Here is a 17,659-nt window from a genome sequence, read left to right as displayed (position 1 = left end):
ATAAAATTATTAGTTATATATTGTAAATTAAGGATAAAGACCTCTGACCTGGTATTCCAGAGTTCTTTCAATCCAAAGTTAAAATAATTAAATTTTTACTTTTTCTTTGTTCAAATAATAAAGGCTACATGTTGTTATAAGAGAATGGTTATTTCCCCCATATGAAGGGGAAGATTTAATGGACACATCTGTGAAAAAGTTTTCCAGTAACTTAAAGGCATTAATTATGGGAAAATAGAAGGACACTGGAGATAAAGGGTTAAAATAGGGAAGAGGAGGTTTCACAACTAAGATTCACATTTCTCAGAACAATTTTCCTTACTTATCAGTATTCATATTTAGATAGCCATATTTTACTTTCATCCAAACCACTGATTAACACTTGTTTTATTACTTATTTTAGGGTGAAGATGGATTCCCAGGATTCAAAGGTGACATGGGTCTCAAAGGTGACAGAGTAAGTAAAAAGAAAATTTGCACTACTACAAACATTTATGTATGTGCGTGTATTTATTCCTAAGTTAAATAATTGCGAACATAGGATAAATAAAATGTATTATCTAAGATATTTTTCAGTTCTACTTTTATATGAAGAATAGGTGTTTTAATTTTTGTGGAGATAAAATGGTATCATCTGTCAGATATTATATTAAATCTCTCTGTGTCCTATAACATGTATACATAGACATAGTTTTATATATACATTATTCTTAACATATTATATGTTATATATATGGTGTTATTGTTTATAGATATTTTCTAAAATGATCAAATTGATTAATATAATTAATTCAATAGATTTGTGCTAAATGTTATCCATATATAGTGAGCTATGCTGTCTGGAAAGTAAATCTGCAAGTTTCATGAGTTTTCATTATTTAATTATCTTGAATTTTTGAGTATAAAAATGGTACACTGTTTTTCTGTTAATGAGTATCTCAAAAACAAAATTGTGTCACCTAAAGTTAATTAAATGTTTTATTAGGAAGATTTACTTTATAACTAGCATAATAGTCTCTAATAAATTTAAGCAAAAAACTCTGTATAGAATATTGATTTTTCTAAAATGTATGTGCGGGTGATAATTTACACTTTGCAGCTCCTAATACCTGAAATGTGAAAATCAGGTCTAAAATGGAGACATTTTAGTTGTTTTCCAATGTTGCTATCATTTGGCAGGAAAAATTCTTTTTCCTACTACCCTGCTAGGTTCTCAGGCTGTAATCCTGTAAAGTTAAACTGCACAAGGCAGATTACTAAGAGAAAAGCAAACATAAATTTGCTAGCCTGCATAACACGATTGCACATGGGAGGTCAGGGATGAGTAACCAGATGAGTGGTTAGAACTTGGGCTTCTATAGCTTCTTAGCAAAGAAACAATAAATTTTGAGCAGTGACAAGACAAAGGAAGGGGACTTTGAGTTTCTAGTGCTGTAAATTGTGGGAAGGCAGATATACAGGAAACTAATGGTAGAAAAGGCTAGTGGTGAAGTTCGTTGTGTGAATGGTTCTGTTGCCTGCTTCTGACTCCGGAATGGTGAGGGTCTAGTTGTCTCTAGTGATTAATTCTGGTCATTTCTGGTAGATAGGGGAGGAAAGATACCTTTGCAAATTTATGTCCTGTTTTTAAGCGAGTAAATGGTGGGTAAAGAATTTTTTTTTGTGTACCTGCTTCTTCTCAATAGCTTTCAGCTCAAAATAATCCTTATGCCAAAGGGGCATATTTTGGGGTGGCATATTCTGCCACCCTGTACTAGCTCATCTTGATTCTTTTTTTTCCCTCTCTCTGTCTTTCTGCAACACAATGTATTAAAATTAATGTGATACATGGTAGCATTGAGCTTCTCTAGGTTTTCAAATGTGAAACTATATTCAGTTATTTATTTATTAATGAAAACATTGATGAAGTCAAACACTTTCAAGCTGCTTTATCATATATAATACATGAGTAAACAAACCAAGAGTTGAAGAATATAACTTTTTGATCGACTATAATCTCTGCAATTCAATCTCCAAAATACTTTAACTACAAGAATGTTCTCTCTGTGTTTCAGGGAGAAGTTGGTCAAGTGGGTCCAAGAGGAGAAGATGGCCCTGAAGGCCCCAAAGGTCGAGCTGGCCCAACTGGAGACCCTGGTCCTTCTGGTCAAGCAGGAGAGAAGGTTAGTGAACAACGTTAAATTCATAGGTCCTCTTGCACATGATGCTTCGTTGTCACTTTGGGGTATTTTTAATCACTCATGACATAAATCTAAAGGATTTTATTAAATTTTAAGCACATCCATATATTACTTAGAAGTATAATCCTGAGATGGGCACATTTATTCTCTTTCACTCTTCCTTCTTTTCTAGCCTATTCTGCTCCCCATCAGGCACTCTTAAAACTCTTCTATATTGGAGGCTGAGAATTTGACTGTGATTAATGAAGGATGAAAGAATAAATCAAAGGTGGTCTACCTATCATTTTAGAACAAGCAGAATCGTCCTTGGCCTTCAGATGAAAATGTCCATTTTCTATTCTTTTCACATAAACATATATTTTTTTTTTTATAGAGTAAGTGTTTTAAAAAATACTGATGCTCAGGCTGAGCTAAACGAGCTTTTCATTTTAATCTGGAGTTAACCCAGGCATCCCTATGTTTGAAAACATCCCCAGATAATATTAATATTCATTGCTTTAAGAGTCACTGGGATGTAGGCATTATGTCAAAAAATATTGCAACCATTACATTTATATTTAGATGTAATGTTAGGCAGCATTAAAAATGTGCCTTCATAAGATGTTTAGTGATACTGTAAACATCTTATGATGAATCTGAAGTTAAATTAAGAAGAAACTAGAAATATCTATGACAAGTGTTATCTGATTATGTACACCAAAGGAAAATATATATAATAGATGTCTTTTGGTGATATAAATCAAATGATTTCCTTTTGTAATATATGATTATTCTCCAGTTTTTTGAAACTGAGCATGCCATTTTTCTATAAAATATGGAAATTCCATTCTACTTAAGAAAACTGTCATCTCTGCCCCTCACCATCCTGTCCCAGAAGGAAAATATGTAAAGATTATATAGGAATTGTGACCAGACAAATAAAAAATCATTTCCTTGTGTCATTATGAACCATCTAAAGTAGATGCAGTTCTTCTGCAGTTTCACACTCCCAGTTGCCGTTTGTGCACTGATGAATATGTCCTTGTGTTTAGGCAACAGAAGGAAAAAATGACGTTGGGGAACAAGGGCTTACAAGGCCTATGACCCTCGCACTTGAAGTGCTCACTTGCTAATGGTTTAGGCTACTCTAGAACCTTCCTCTTTTCAGTGCTACTCTATTCCGTGTAAATAATCCCACAAACTATTCTGGGGCCTCAGGACTTTACCCTGCAATTCATCTTTAACATTTCATTATTATTTTCCCTTTTATTGAAGTTGCCTATCCATGCTGAAAATACAAATTTTCTGTCTGGATTTATTTTCAAATGACTCTAAAATGAATGAGTTCATATTCTAATGTAGTAATTAACATAGACCACAAAAGTTTTGTGATCATAATTAGAGAATTTCATTAACTTTGAAATCAGTGGCATAAAACAAGCTATGATCACTTAATGTATCCACGACATCATTGTAAGTATGCTTCTTAAGGCTTGTTTGAATATTTTCCATCTGAAGACTGCTTACCTATGCCATATTGATCTTGAATCAGACTACTCTTTAGTTCAATCTTCAATGAAAGGTCATAAACTATATTCCTAATTTCTTGCCTTGCTTCATCCAGTAAAATATTTATTTTTGTTCAGAAAGTCCTTCTCATCTTTTAATGTGAAATATAGTAATTTGGGCTTATTTTTGTTTTTATTATTTTGTTTAAATATATGTGGGAAATAATGATACTGTCTGCTTGCTAATGTTTTAAGACTTTGATAAATAATATTTTATGTATGAAGTGTGCTTTCCTAAGATCTTAAGGAAAATGAGCAACAGTAAAATTTCACAAATATATTTTATTCAATTCACTTAATAATTGTCTCTCTACTTGTGTTTTTAAGTTAATGCTTTGTTCAGCATTTTAATGTTAATGTAGCATTTTAAACTTATTGGTATTTGTTACACATCTTGGACTTCATTGTATTTTACCATTTGCACTGGAACAAAATAGTTGTACATTAAAGTTCCCACTTGTAGAAATTAACACTCCACAAAAATTATTATCATTTAACTATATCTCTCAACATTTAGTGCATTTATCAACCCAGATTTATTCAAATACTTGAATAAAAGAAGAAACTTTGCTCAAAAATTTGGTTCAAATTTCTTTGTATAGTTATTTAAACTTTACTTACTCAGTGAAAAAAAGTTAAATAACTTATGATTGCTTGCTTTGTATTTCCAATGAAGAATGAAATTATTTTATCAAAAAGATTAACGTTAGTTGGAATGATAAGATCTAGATGTACTTCTAACTACATCACTAACTTTATATAGTATTTAATATTGATAAAACTTATGTGTTTGTAGTCATATTCCTTAATTCACCAAGAGTCCTAGAATTCTCTTTACTCAGGGTTCTATGTCCCCGAAGAAGCCTCTGTCACTTAGACAACAGAGGTTAAGTTAGCAAGCATTAATTTTAGCATTAGCAACATTTTTTCCTATTCAAATTAATAAATATAAAGAAAATAAAAATACAGTAAAAACTTGCAAATCTTCCTTTCAAGTGTGCCAATATGTGTTTTTAAATTCTAGAAAAATGACAAATTATTATTTAAACTGAATTCGACTTAGAATTTGTTATTATTATTGTTTTTAACTTTAGGGGAAACTTGGTGTGCCAGGATTACCAGGATATCCAGGAAGACAAGGTCCAAAGGTAAAACTATTAGCTTGATTGTTATATTTATTAATCATGTATGGTTTTCTTTCAGTTTGTAACACAGAGATGAAGAGTCCTTAAAATATGATTTCACAAGAGGAAGTGAGAGAGTGTACGGGCACCTGGAGTGTAGGGAGTTCAGAGAGCTGAGGTGATTATGCATTAGAGCATTTTAGAGACTGGGTCACGAAAGGAAGGCACAGTCAGCCACTTCCTCATGACTGCAATAAGGTCTGTTCCAGGACAGCAGATAGGATACCTAGAAGTTATAGGTAAACGACAGGTGGTGGATAATAGCTCTTGATTTCATTTCTAGTTCTCTAAGGGTTTGAATTACCACTTGATTTTTTTTTAAAATAAAGAATCATACTTCTTTCATCCTCTTTATTTCCCCTCATTTCTACAGAATTTGTTTCCCATGCTATAACAGATCACCACAAACTTGGTGACTTAAAAAAACGGAAATTTACTCTTACAGTTCTGGAGACTAGAGCAAATGGATGATCTCATTTCAAGATCCTTAACTTAATTACATCTACAAAGGCCCCCTTCCTCCAAATAAAGTAACATTTACAGATTCCAGCATTTGAATATTAGATATATCTTTTGGGGGGCACCACTTAGCCCACTACACTCAATACACTCAAATTCTATTTTTGACTATTTGAAATATATTTTAAGCAAAAAGGAAGATGTTTTAGAAATATCTGTTTACCTTGGTATAGTAATTTTCCTCAAGCTAGTGATGAAACTTTAAGGCTGCATTTGATGTATTGACTAGTTACATTAAGTGGTTAAATGTTTTAATATATAAATTTTGGTTATTAATATTAAGGTAGTTATATGCACATGGGATTATCTATCAATCTACCTATTATCTATCAACCTATCTCTTTATCATTTATCTAACCCTGCTTAATGCAGTCAGACTCAACAAGTTTAGTAGGTAAGGATAAATTCTAGTTTTATAATAATCCCCAAACATATATTTATTAGGAAGTGTCACAGCTAATCAATGGGAGACAAAAATATTCTTTCTCCTGACCAATGAGAACTGCATGCACTTGTGACTTGTCATCGTGTGATAACAACATTTTAAAGTTGCCACGTGGTTTTGTCCCAAAATTTTTCATTGAATATCTAGAATATATATTCCCTTGTATGGTAGGAGGTACTCGGGCCCTTCTAAAATAAGATTCATTTCAGCTATGATTTAAAATTAGTACAAACATCGTTTACATGTTTCTTTAGAACACTGATTAGTAATTTTCATCTTTTAAATATTGTCTCTAATACACTGCTTTGTCACCTAGTTATCTTCCTTTCAAATGTCACTCATTTTCACAGGATTTTGAGTAAAATAAGATATTCACTGCATACCCAACACCTTAAACTATTCTTAGATTACTTGCTAAATTTTTTTTATCTGATTACTACATTGAACTGCAATAGTGGTGTTTTGATTTAAAAACAGAAGACTGCTTTTACATGTTACTTGAATGAGTACAATTTTCTTTTATGACTTTGACATTCTTATCTTTTTCTGTTTTTCCTAAGTCAATTCTCTGGCATTCATTGAGTTATTTTTATTAACAAAATGGACTAGAATGACTTAAAAGGAATGTTTCTTCTTAGAGGAATCAAATCTTTTATTTTTACCCTCTAACCTAAATGTCTGAAATGTTGTTCTTTATCTTTTTATATTACTTTTCTTTGTAACTTTTTTCTATGATCAAAACCATTTACGTTTCTCTGTTCTACAACAAAAAATGATGGGTACATCAAAGATAGCTTCACATTTTTTTCCTATGTGGAAACCAATGAATTTTGAATAGTTTTTGTCTTTATTGTACTAGAAGTGAAATTCAGCTGTTATCCTTTCAAGCAATTTAAGGACTATAATTAGGCAATATAATGTATCCAATATCTTGCTAGCAATATAAGCCATAATGGGTGTTTGGAAGATGCACTGCCTTACGCACTATAAAATAATAGCTATTTCAGAAAGTAAAATCTATTCTAAGTTAGGATTCTTTTATATTTAAAATAGCATTTAAGATAATTTTGAAAGTTTCATACATATTGACTGAGCCAATTTTGCCATTAACCTTTGACTTTTTGGCCTTTTGTTTGCTAACTGTTTTTTCCATTTAAAAGCAGATAATGCCTTTTCGTGGAAATTACATGTTTTACTGACTTCTTATGTGAGAAAAGAATATGCCCATTTAGTACAAACTGTTTAGTAGGTGGTAGACATTTTTGTCTGTTTCCCATAAATTTCTTAGAGCAGAAACTATGTAAGAAAATAAATTTATTAAACATAAAATTAATGCCTATGAGCAATTTGCTTGAGTGGAGTCTTTGTAAATGTGTTTCTGTTCTGCTCAAGACAGATGAATATTTGTCCCCAAATTAAATTTGATAGAGCTGAATTATATCCATATTGGATTATATTCACTTCCCAAACTCCTAGAGTCGTCACATAGTAATTTCCTCCCAGATGAGACTATCTGATTCTCTGTGGAGAAAGAGGAAAGGCTTTGAGAGCCCTTCAAAGACACATAATTTGAAGACATTTTTTCCCCCTTATGTGAGTGTTATATGTCCTAACAATTGTCCTTAGGGTGATCACATAGTGGTCTCTACAGGCAGGAATTAGAATATATTGCTGAATGGGTCATAAAAAGCTTAGCAGTGTATGCTGAGTTTTGTCCATCAATTCCCGTAAGGTTTCACATACAATTTCCTGACTTGTGGTAGAAATACAAATTGATAGCATCCATCCTGTACGTATCACCTGGAGAAATTGTGTACAATGCAGTTTCCTGGACCCTATTGCTAGAGAATCTGTCTCAGTATGTCTGCAGTGAGATTTGACAGTCCTTATTTTTAGCAATCGCTCCAGATTATTCTGATACGGAGGAGCTATTTATCACTTAGAGAAACATTACTTTAGGGATAGCTCAAACCAAATGAGTGGATAAAAAATGTAAGGCATATATTCAAGTCAAAGAAGACACTGTCACTCTTCCTCAGTGCACGGGGAAGTGTTTAAAATTGGCATGTCACTATTCTTCGCTAGACATTGTACGCTTTATTGCGTATAATCCATACACTGGTACGAATAGGAAAAGTGAGTATTTGGAAGCCCCCCACCCTACCCTTCCCAGGGTCTCATAGTAAATTGAGGAGCAAGGATTGAACTCTAATCTGCTCTATTTCATGATACAATGACAAGGCAAACCAATCACAGTCATATTCAAAGGAATCTCAGCAGATGAAAATCTAGATATATATATATATATATACAAGGTAAAATGGGGGAATTAAATTATATTAGTAAAATAGAGCTGTTTGTGGATTAAAATACACAGTGCTTCTACTGTGCTTATTACATCTTTAAATAACCATTATTTACTGTTATTTATCATTATCATTTTTATACCTTGCCTTCCTTTATTCCAATTTCCTACAAATTTCAAAGTACCTCTAAGATGCAATTGATTGCTATCACTTTGCAGAAGAAAAAACTATGCTCAAAAGGGAAAAGTAATGTACCCAACTTACTTAGGTGAATGCATGACAAACATAAGTCTTGAATTTATGTTTTTGGAATTCCAAAAATGGATTTTAATGCTGGAGTATCCAATTCAGACTTTCAACTAGATCTAACCACATTCAAACATCAAACAGAAAAGGTGGATGAAGGTTTTTAGTGTTTACAATTTGATCCAGTTCTAAAGGTATAAAAATACTCAACTAAAAAGTGGTAAGTATAAGAACACAATACTGTTAATTCAGGAAAGATATTTTATGAAAGTCCTATTTTAGTACTTGATTATTCATGCTTGTGAAAAATAAAATTTTTCTTCAGAGTTGAAGCAAGTATGTAGAATTGTAAGTCAAAAATTTATTTTATATGAAATGCCCCTTAACTGCTGTTTTTTAATATGAGAAATGATAATATTTGATTAATTAATTTACTTAAAGTTAAAAACTAAAATATTTTATCAATTCATGCTTTCAATGCTTCCAGGATTTCAGCTGTTATTGTAAGTTCATTTCTAAATACATAAATGGAGGTTGTATCTTAAAATTATATTTTTGATTTGAATGCTACTAGCTCCTGAGAATCACTGTTTCAAAAGACTCAGCTTGTGGCTAACAATATTAGTTACTACATTCATGGCTTGTTATTATTTCTTCTGTAGGGTTCCACTGGATTTCCTGGGTTTCCAGGTGCCAATGGAGAGAAAGGTGCACGGGTATGGTATATGAGTATGCTGTTCCGGATTATCTAATATAATTCTTGCATGAGTACCTGTCTCTCAGCACCAGACACAATTTACTGTGATCTACCTCATACTGAAACTGTTTGAACTGTCCTTGGCAGGGCGTTGCTGGCAAACCAGGCCCTCGGGGTCAGCGAGGTCCAACGGTAGGTTCCTTGATTTAAAATAATGAGTTTCATTTTTCATTTTGGGTTTAACTTTTCAAAATAATGTTCCTCAAAAATAAAAACTGATACCGTGCCTTTGGATCTGCTTGAAACTAGATCAGTTTCCTCTTTGCTCTCATGTGCAGGGTCCTCGAGGTTCGAGAGGTGCGAGGGGTCCAACTGGGAAACCCGGTCCCAAGGTATCATCAGCATTTGTTCCATTTGGGCTCTGCTGTAAGGGCCTCTTCCAGAGGACGGATGTTACCAGAAGAAGGAATCAAAACTGATTTTTCTTTTCTGTTTTGTTGCTGTTGTTGTTCCTGCCAGGGCACTTCAGGTGGTGATGGTCCTCCTGGCCCTCCTGGTGAAAGAGTGAGTATGATGCAGTCACATCATATAAATGTTAGTATTTTGCAAGTGTTCAAATTTCTGGGAAAAGTTACACGTGTCTGCAAATACATGGACACAGTCATCCACAAAATCTAGTCAGAGTTTAAAATTTGTATTCCTTCATTTACTTCTCTTAGAAAAGCTTTGTTATGTGCTGTTAATTCTGTTATAAAAATGAGCGAAATAATGTGTATAATTGGCCTATGATGTCAACTCTTAACTCAACACCAAAATATTTTTTTCTTTTAAATGTGCATATAACACCCATTACCTTCTCCGCCACACCTCTTGCTTCCCATACTGATGCTCACTTTGTCTGAGCAGCTGACAGCAGCACTGTGTGTGCTGGTAAAATGCAAGCTACTAGTAGCCATTAAGTCACAATCGATATACATTCAAATCAAGATAAAACATCTATTCCAGTAAATAGAAAAACTATTTAGTAAACTGATTTTCAATTGATACAAAGTAAAGCTAAATACACATGAGTAAGCATGCCCTTTACTATATTTTTTTTGGCAAAATATAGCATTTTTGTAGCCAGATTTTTTTTGAACACTATCCTCTTGAAAGAATTTTAAATATTAATTCAGTATTATTGTCAAAGAAATTAGTCTCATTTCTCAATAGTCTATAATTTTTAATATTATGTAGATATATTAATATATTTTTGTATATTATTTTTTGAAGTTTATAATAGATATTTCACAACAAGAAAAGCAGAAATACTCTGATGTATAACTTAAAACTGAGAATAGGTCTTTTTTTGGAATAAACTTTCTATTTGTGACAGAAATGTCAGTAGATAAGACAAAAGAATAAATATTTAATTACAGTTGTTTCAAGGCTTTGGTTCAAATTTAATTAAATTAAACTTTCTACTAAATGTTTCTCACTCTTGATGAGCTATTCCCAAGTTAAGTTCATCCCGTACATTTTGACTATGTAAATAATACATACATTTGAATAGTTTATGGCCAAAGTCATTTTAATAAGAGGATACAGCTAAATCAATTAAAATGACTGAATCATTAAACGGAGTAGAACCGTTTAACAAATTGTAGCACAAATAGGAGAGCTGTCTGTAACACACCCTATTCTGTCTTTACATATTTTGCGTATGCATTCCAAAATTTCATAATCAACTATAAATCTTTGCAAATTTATTTTAGAACAGAACAGTATAACCCCAGAGCATGATAACTTTACTGAATGTTTGTAAAAATACTTTGAGAGTAAGAAAAGTATGTTTTGAGACTCTCAAATTAAAGGTTGATTTTAAAGATTGTTTAAGTAAGCTTGAAACCATTTTCAATAAACATTTTTACGTTTTAAAGATGCAAAACATATTTCTTGTGTTCTGTGTAGTGGATGAGACATTTTCTCCCTAATATATTCACATTTTCTGCAAAGAATTTTAAGTATCATGAACTATTTATTATGTCTCAGGCACACAGTTGAAGAACAATAAAAGTAATATCACAAAAATATTTTCTTCAAAATATGTGATTTGGGAAGTTCAGGGAGAGAATTTTGTTGTACCATTGGTTTAGAAATGGCAATGCTCATTTCAACGAACTCTTATTAACAATATATTCATGTGTATATATATATAGTATATATGTATAAATAATACATATTATGTATATATATGTGTGTAAACAGTCATCAGAATACTCTGCAGGTTAAATATGATCCCTTATACTCAGGATTTGCAAAACATGAATGCCTGCTATTAAAGACTTAATGCAGCTTTTAGTTGGGTCTAAGATGATCGGATTTAGCAAAACCAAAATGAAACAAAAACAAAGAACTAAGACACCCAAGGCACCTCAATAAATTGAATTTTACACAAACAGTGAATATTTTGTGGCATAGGTATGTCTCTTGTAATACTTGGGACATATTAAAATTATTTGTTATTTATCTAAAATTGAAATTTTAGTAAACATTCAGTATTTTATCTGGCAACACTAATTGAGTTCCAACACTATCTTTACACTGAGTTTTTACATAATTTCTGCCTTACCTAGAAACTTTTTTGATTAATACAAGGAGAATGTGTCAACACATTTTTGTGCAGTTTATACAGAAAGACCCACTCTTCTTTCTTTTCTCTGAAGGAATGATTTTTGAAAATTTATCTTTCTTAAAGAAGTTTAAATTCAAAATCATATTTTATTTGAAAAGCAGTAAAAATTTAGAAAGCAAAGAAATGACATTTTCAGAAATTATGATACAGAGCCTGCTACATAACCTTAAAGGAATACCATTTTTAAATTTTGAATTTAAAATTATCTTTATTTATAATTTTCTTTTTATGCTAGATATTTAAGAATGATAGTTTTATACTTTAATGAGAATACCAAAGTTTCTAAGTTCCAACCACCCAGTGTTTTTGGTAATTGCATGAGATATCTGTTTTTTTAATGACATACCTAACCTTGAAGTTTCTTTTTGATTATAAGATAAGATGCTGGTAATAGCAAAAATTTGTGCTGATTTCTGCACTTGCATTGGATTAAGAATGGTAATGAAATTTCCTGTGGGAAGGCTAAATTGGTAAATTGAAAAGAGTAAATTATATTAAAGATCAACTTTAGTAAATTTTATTTTTTATTTAAGTATAAATAAAGCCTACTGTAATTCTGTTATTTAAGAAATTTTATTTGTATTATTTTCCATTTTCTATACAGTCCTTTTAGAAATATAATTATCATGTTCCAGTCATATAAAGAATTATCTTTTATCTTTTTGCTGCCACCAATATAGTCATTGTAATAGGGTTGACTTTATGCATTTTAAAAATATGTAAATGTGAGTGTTGAACAATATGGTTGGTTAAGCATCGAGTCAAAAGCAATATTATAAATGTATATTTGGATTGAATGTTAATGAGAATATTATATAAAAAGTTCTTTTTATCTTATCTACAAAGGAGTTTGTACATAAGTAAAATGAAATAGTGACATCCTTAAAAGTAAATATATTTTAAATACAGAGGTTAGTTACAGGTTATCCTCTATGGTCTTTTGAGATAGCAACATTTTTTTTTCTGTTAGTTTTGTATCACTAGAGCCAGAACATTTATAGGGTGAATTTTAAAAATAGTTATTCTTTTTGGTGGCGCTGTGGAATTGAAATAGCCTCCTTTTATGGATGTTTCTAGCCAATGTTAAAAATAGATGATCTATGGGACTTCCTTGATACATCTATGTTCTATTCACTTTTAATATGAATTCTAAATATTTACAGTGTTCTTGAGCTAAGACCATTGATGGGATGTGCAGTTTTGAGTACTGAATAGTGTGAAAAATCATCCGTTTTGCTTTTAGATTAATGTAGGTTATCTTGTTGTGTTGCCATAGTTCTGCCATTATGGTAAAGGAGCTGTATTCGATTTTGCGTTTTATCTATAGAAATAAACTAAAAAGTATAAAGATGTGTCTGTTAAAGCATATTCTTAAATTTCCCCATTGCTTTTTCCTTTTCAGGGGCCTCAAGGACCCCAGGGTCCAGTTGGATTCCCTGGACCAAAAGGTCCTCCTGTGAGTGTCATAGTTTTTTCTTTCTCTTTCTTCATTGGCCAATTTTTCAAATTTTCCAGAGTAATAGCTTAGATATTTAAAAAATTTTAGATATAAATATTGATAAAAATTTCTATAAAAATAAAATTACGCTTAATAACACCAAAGGATATAGATATTTTAAACTTACGGAGTTTATAAATGCATCTTAATATGTCATATATACCTTATTTAATAAATAAATATTATTTATATATGTCTAGTTAAATATTCTGTTTAAATATTCTTTCAAAGTATATGAAAACTAGAACAACATTAGTATCATTTTCTCAAGTACCCTTCTACTCAATTAAAAATCATTACTGAATTTCATATATTTGGTGTATCAATTTCTCTTTTACCTTCCGTCATCGAATGTATCCTTCTTCAAAAAGTCACTTCCTAAACACCCTATGACGTTTTGATACTACTTCTATCACATCAAGATCTATTTATTTGTATTTAGTATTTTTGTCTCTAATGTATTCTTCTTAGGAAAGGTAATGATAACCCTTCCTGAATCATATTCCTGTTATAAAATTTGTTTAGACCAACACTTTTTTGAATATCTTCATCAAACATTTTGACAAAATTAATTGATATCTTTAATTTTTACACAGATATTCATGGGAATATAAGATGTGCTCAGTGCTCAGTTGCTTTTCTCTCTCTTTTTTAATTTTTGGCAACTTATTCAGTTTATTTATAAGAGCTAGGATCAGCTTACCTACTGTCTTAGTCTGTTCTGGCTGCTATAACAAAACAAAAACAAAAACAAAACACACACACTGTAGCAAATAAACAACAGAGTTCATTTCTTACAGTTCTGAAGCCTGGAAGTCAGATATCAGGGTGCCAGAATGGTGGGGGAGGGCCCTCCTTTGGGTAATGGACTTTTCATTGTATCCTCACCTGGCAGAAAGGGGTCTCTGGAGCGTCTTTTATAAGTGACTAGTTCCATTCATGAATGTTCCATCTTTGTGATGTAAGCATCTCCCAGAGGCTCCACCTACAAATAACATCACCTTTGAGGGTTAGGATTTTAACATTTGAATTTCGAGGGACACAGACATTCAAACCATAGCCCACAGCCCCCACTAATCTAAGGAAATTGTTCTTACAGTGTAGTCCCTGGACCAGAGCATCAGCAGCACATGGGATTTTTCAGAAATGCAACATCTTGTCTTCACCTCTCTTACCTAATTGAAACTATAGGAGTGGGGCCCAGTCTGTGTTTTAACAAAATCTCTCTGTAGTTCTGATGCCTGCTGATGTTTGTGAAGCCCTGTTCCAGTCTAGAGTGGACAATGCTATTCAAACTTCAATGTGCACGTGAATCACGTCAGTATCTTGTTAAAAATGTAGATTTTGATTCAGTAGGTCTGGGATGGGTCTTGAGACATGACATTACTGGCAAATGTCCAGATGATGGCAGTGCTGCTGGTCAATGGGCCATACTTCAAACAGCAAAGTTCAAAAGCATTTTGGCTGAGAATAAGACCAACATAGTTTGAATATGATCTACTCTGTAGGAAACAAATTATAGCTAAAATTTTCAGTGAATGATTTAAGAGCCAATTTTTTTTCAATGTAATAATACAAATAACTAGTTTCCAGTAAATAATTACTGGCAGTTTTACTCACATCATAGATATTTTCATTTAGAGACACATTGATATAGATTTTTGGCTGAATATTTTAAACTGATTTTTGAGCTGAAACTTTTTGACAAAACCACAACAACATACATCTTGTATGAGAAAGTTATGGAAGACTTTTTGTATATGCCAATATTTCAAAAACTGTTCCTCCCAATTTTCTAATTTCTAATAATTATATATATAATATAAATAATTATAGTTAACCAAATATAGTCCAATAACAATCTTGCATAAAGGAACATTTCAGAAAACTCTGAATTAAGATGCTAAAAATTTAAATAAATTCTATATGTGATTACATTATATTTTTAAACAGTTTGAAAGTCATTTACAAATAAATGTTCTCCAGTATTTTGATTGAGTTTGACTAACCTCCTCTCTCTGATTACTTTCAAATGTGACTTTAGCACATGTATTTTAAAAATGAATTATTTACTGTGAAATACTAACTTAAATATTGAGATAATCTCTTTTTGCAATATTTTTTGACATTGTTTAAAATGTTAGTTTATCACGAACAGTCTTGCTTTATTATTACACACATGTCAAGAAAGTTTGTTCTCTATATTATAGTTCTATAAAAGTATTAATACAAATAGCTAGTATTAAATAAAAGATAATACAGATACTACTTGCATATAATATTGTTTACCCACTATTTTAGTTTTACACCAAATGTAATATTAATTCATGCAAAGCTGCACGTAAACAAAGAAGTGAAAATCTTGTTGCAAAAATGTGCACATAAGATTCTTTCAAAAGTATTTTGAAGCCATGTGGATAGATCATTGTTTAGCAACATAAAATCCAGTGTTATTTATCGCTTCAGCATTATCGTACCAATCATATTTATACAAATTGTTTAGTAGTTTCCCTTATGTAATATAAATTTATTGTCAAAGACAGCCATTTTTCCTCAGACTTTTTCAGTCTGTTCTCGCATGTATCTTTCAACAAGCTTTGAGACATTGATCATGCATGTATTTTGTCTCTAAGGAATATTAGAAGTATAATAAATACCTACACTTGAGAAGCATGCAGTCTGCTTGGAGACACATGACACTGTTAAGGAACATCGCTTTCACTCCTAAACAAAATGATTTTTATACTCTGTTGCTCTGACAAGTGAAACATGAGAGCATGAAATAAAAGCACCTATCATTTCTCTGGTATGCAGTGGTAGAACATATAGGAAAGCAATGTCTTAATTTCTTTCATGTTTAGAAGGAAAGATTCAGGTAGAGGGATAGAACCAAGCTCCTCTTCCTGCAGATTAATCAATTCATTTTCAATGTAATCAGAAAATATATTTCATATATATGTGAAAATAAATGACAAAATATATATACATTCACAAGACACATTGATTATGGATTGAGCACTTGGAATGTTCATGTTTAAAGTCTGTTACTCTCATGCCAATGTCAGCATATATTTACCCTATTTTTAAAAAATTAGGTGATTAAGATTTGTAACATGACTACTATAAGATACATTCTAGTTAGAGAAAAGTCAAAACTCAGTGCTACTGTGAAGTGAAAAACATCTTAACATTTATTTATGTGTCTTTTCACAGTTTGCTGTATGTGCACACCCCCATTCACATAAATTTGTTGTCCCTGCTTTTCACCAGCGACATCAAAGGACAGTCGCTTTTGATCAATGACATTATTATTTTTAAATTAATGACATGAAATTATTTGGTAATTAATATGTTTATTTTATTAGTAGTGTAGAGCCATTAAAATTACTTAGGTTTAATCAATTAATATTAAGGATATATATTTAAATCAAGAAAAATGTTGATGCTATGAATTCTTTATATGGTCTATTAACACTGTTCCCGCAATAAATCAAAGAAAGCCATTAAAAATCATGTTTCATTAAACCCCAGGTGACATTATTTAGATCTAAGTTCACTGTTTTAAAGAGTTATAATATTTTACAAAGAAAGCCTTTCTCCTGAAATGTTGTACTCAACCTAGAAACAGTCTTACTTCAGCTAAAGAAAGCTGTGAAAATGATCCTATTTTGAAACAAAGACTTTTTTGAAACTCAATGTACAAAGAATTGATGTTTGAAAATAGATTTATGTAAATAATGTATTTATTTAAATAAGTAGGTTTATTTAACTAATCAACATACTGTGAGAGGTACACCTGTCATCATTAAAAATGTTGTTATTAAAGTGATCATTTCTCTTTGTTTATCCAGAAGAATGAGAGTATCTCTGCCTATACCTATTACACGTTTTGAAATTTGAACTTGATGCTTAATGGTTTCAAGTTGGATGAATAATCTATAATGCCGCCTAAACAAGCAGTCTACTTCTACTAAATATCTAAAACAGGAACCTCACAGAGTTGTTTACTTTAAGTACTTGTTTAACAGTTTCATTTATTTCTTCAGTCATGACAGAGACAGCATCCTTTATAGAAAGTGGTAACGTAGTAGAGTTGCTCTCAGTGCTCAGTAAACATTATGCTTCCAAGAAAACCTATGGGGAAAAACTGGTCCTGATGACTTCTAAAATTGGCCATTGCACCTTGTTTCCTTTACGTGAAGCAACTGAGAAGTAAAATGCCATTGTTAGTAAGAGTTGTGTTTCTTTCACATTCTTTTCAGCTAGAAGCTGAGACCACCACTAGAGGACACTGTCTATCTCTGTTATCCTAGTCTTGATGCGTAGGAAATTGAATTAGAAACAGATCACCCAAAAGAGGGAG

At 31.6% G+C, this 17,659-nt stretch overlaps 1 protein-coding gene across 3 annotated transcripts in view; it reads left to right on the top strand.

The window, feature by feature from the left end:
- The window catches only part of COL11A1 (collagen type XI alpha 1 chain), a 491,783-nt gene that overhangs the window by 389,986 nt on the left and 84,138 nt on the right, over window positions 1-17,659 (top strand). For all 3 annotated transcript variants that reach the window (XM_064488770.1, XM_064488772.1, XM_064488771.1), the window contains 8 exons: window positions 404-457; window positions 2,055-2,162; window positions 4,822-4,875; window positions 9,090-9,143; window positions 9,272-9,316; window positions 9,463-9,516; window positions 9,644-9,688; window positions 13,201-13,254. In XM_064488770.1, the coding sequence (XP_064344840.1) occupies window positions 404-457; window positions 2,055-2,162; window positions 4,822-4,875; window positions 9,090-9,143; window positions 9,272-9,316; window positions 9,463-9,516; window positions 9,644-9,688; window positions 13,201-13,254 (468 nt within the window). The remainder of the gene's footprint in view (window positions 1-403; window positions 458-2,054; window positions 2,163-4,821; window positions 4,876-9,089; window positions 9,144-9,271; window positions 9,317-9,462; window positions 9,517-9,643; window positions 9,689-13,200; window positions 13,255-17,659) is intronic.

This window comes from Camelus dromedarius, chromosome 9, assembly GCF_036321535.1.
Source record: "Camelus dromedarius isolate mCamDro1 chromosome 9, mCamDro1.pat, whole genome shotgun sequence".
NCBI classification, from domain to species: Eukaryota; Metazoa; Chordata; class Mammalia; order Artiodactyla; family Camelidae; genus Camelus; species Camelus dromedarius.
This window is presented reverse-complemented; position numbering and strand designations above follow the sequence as displayed.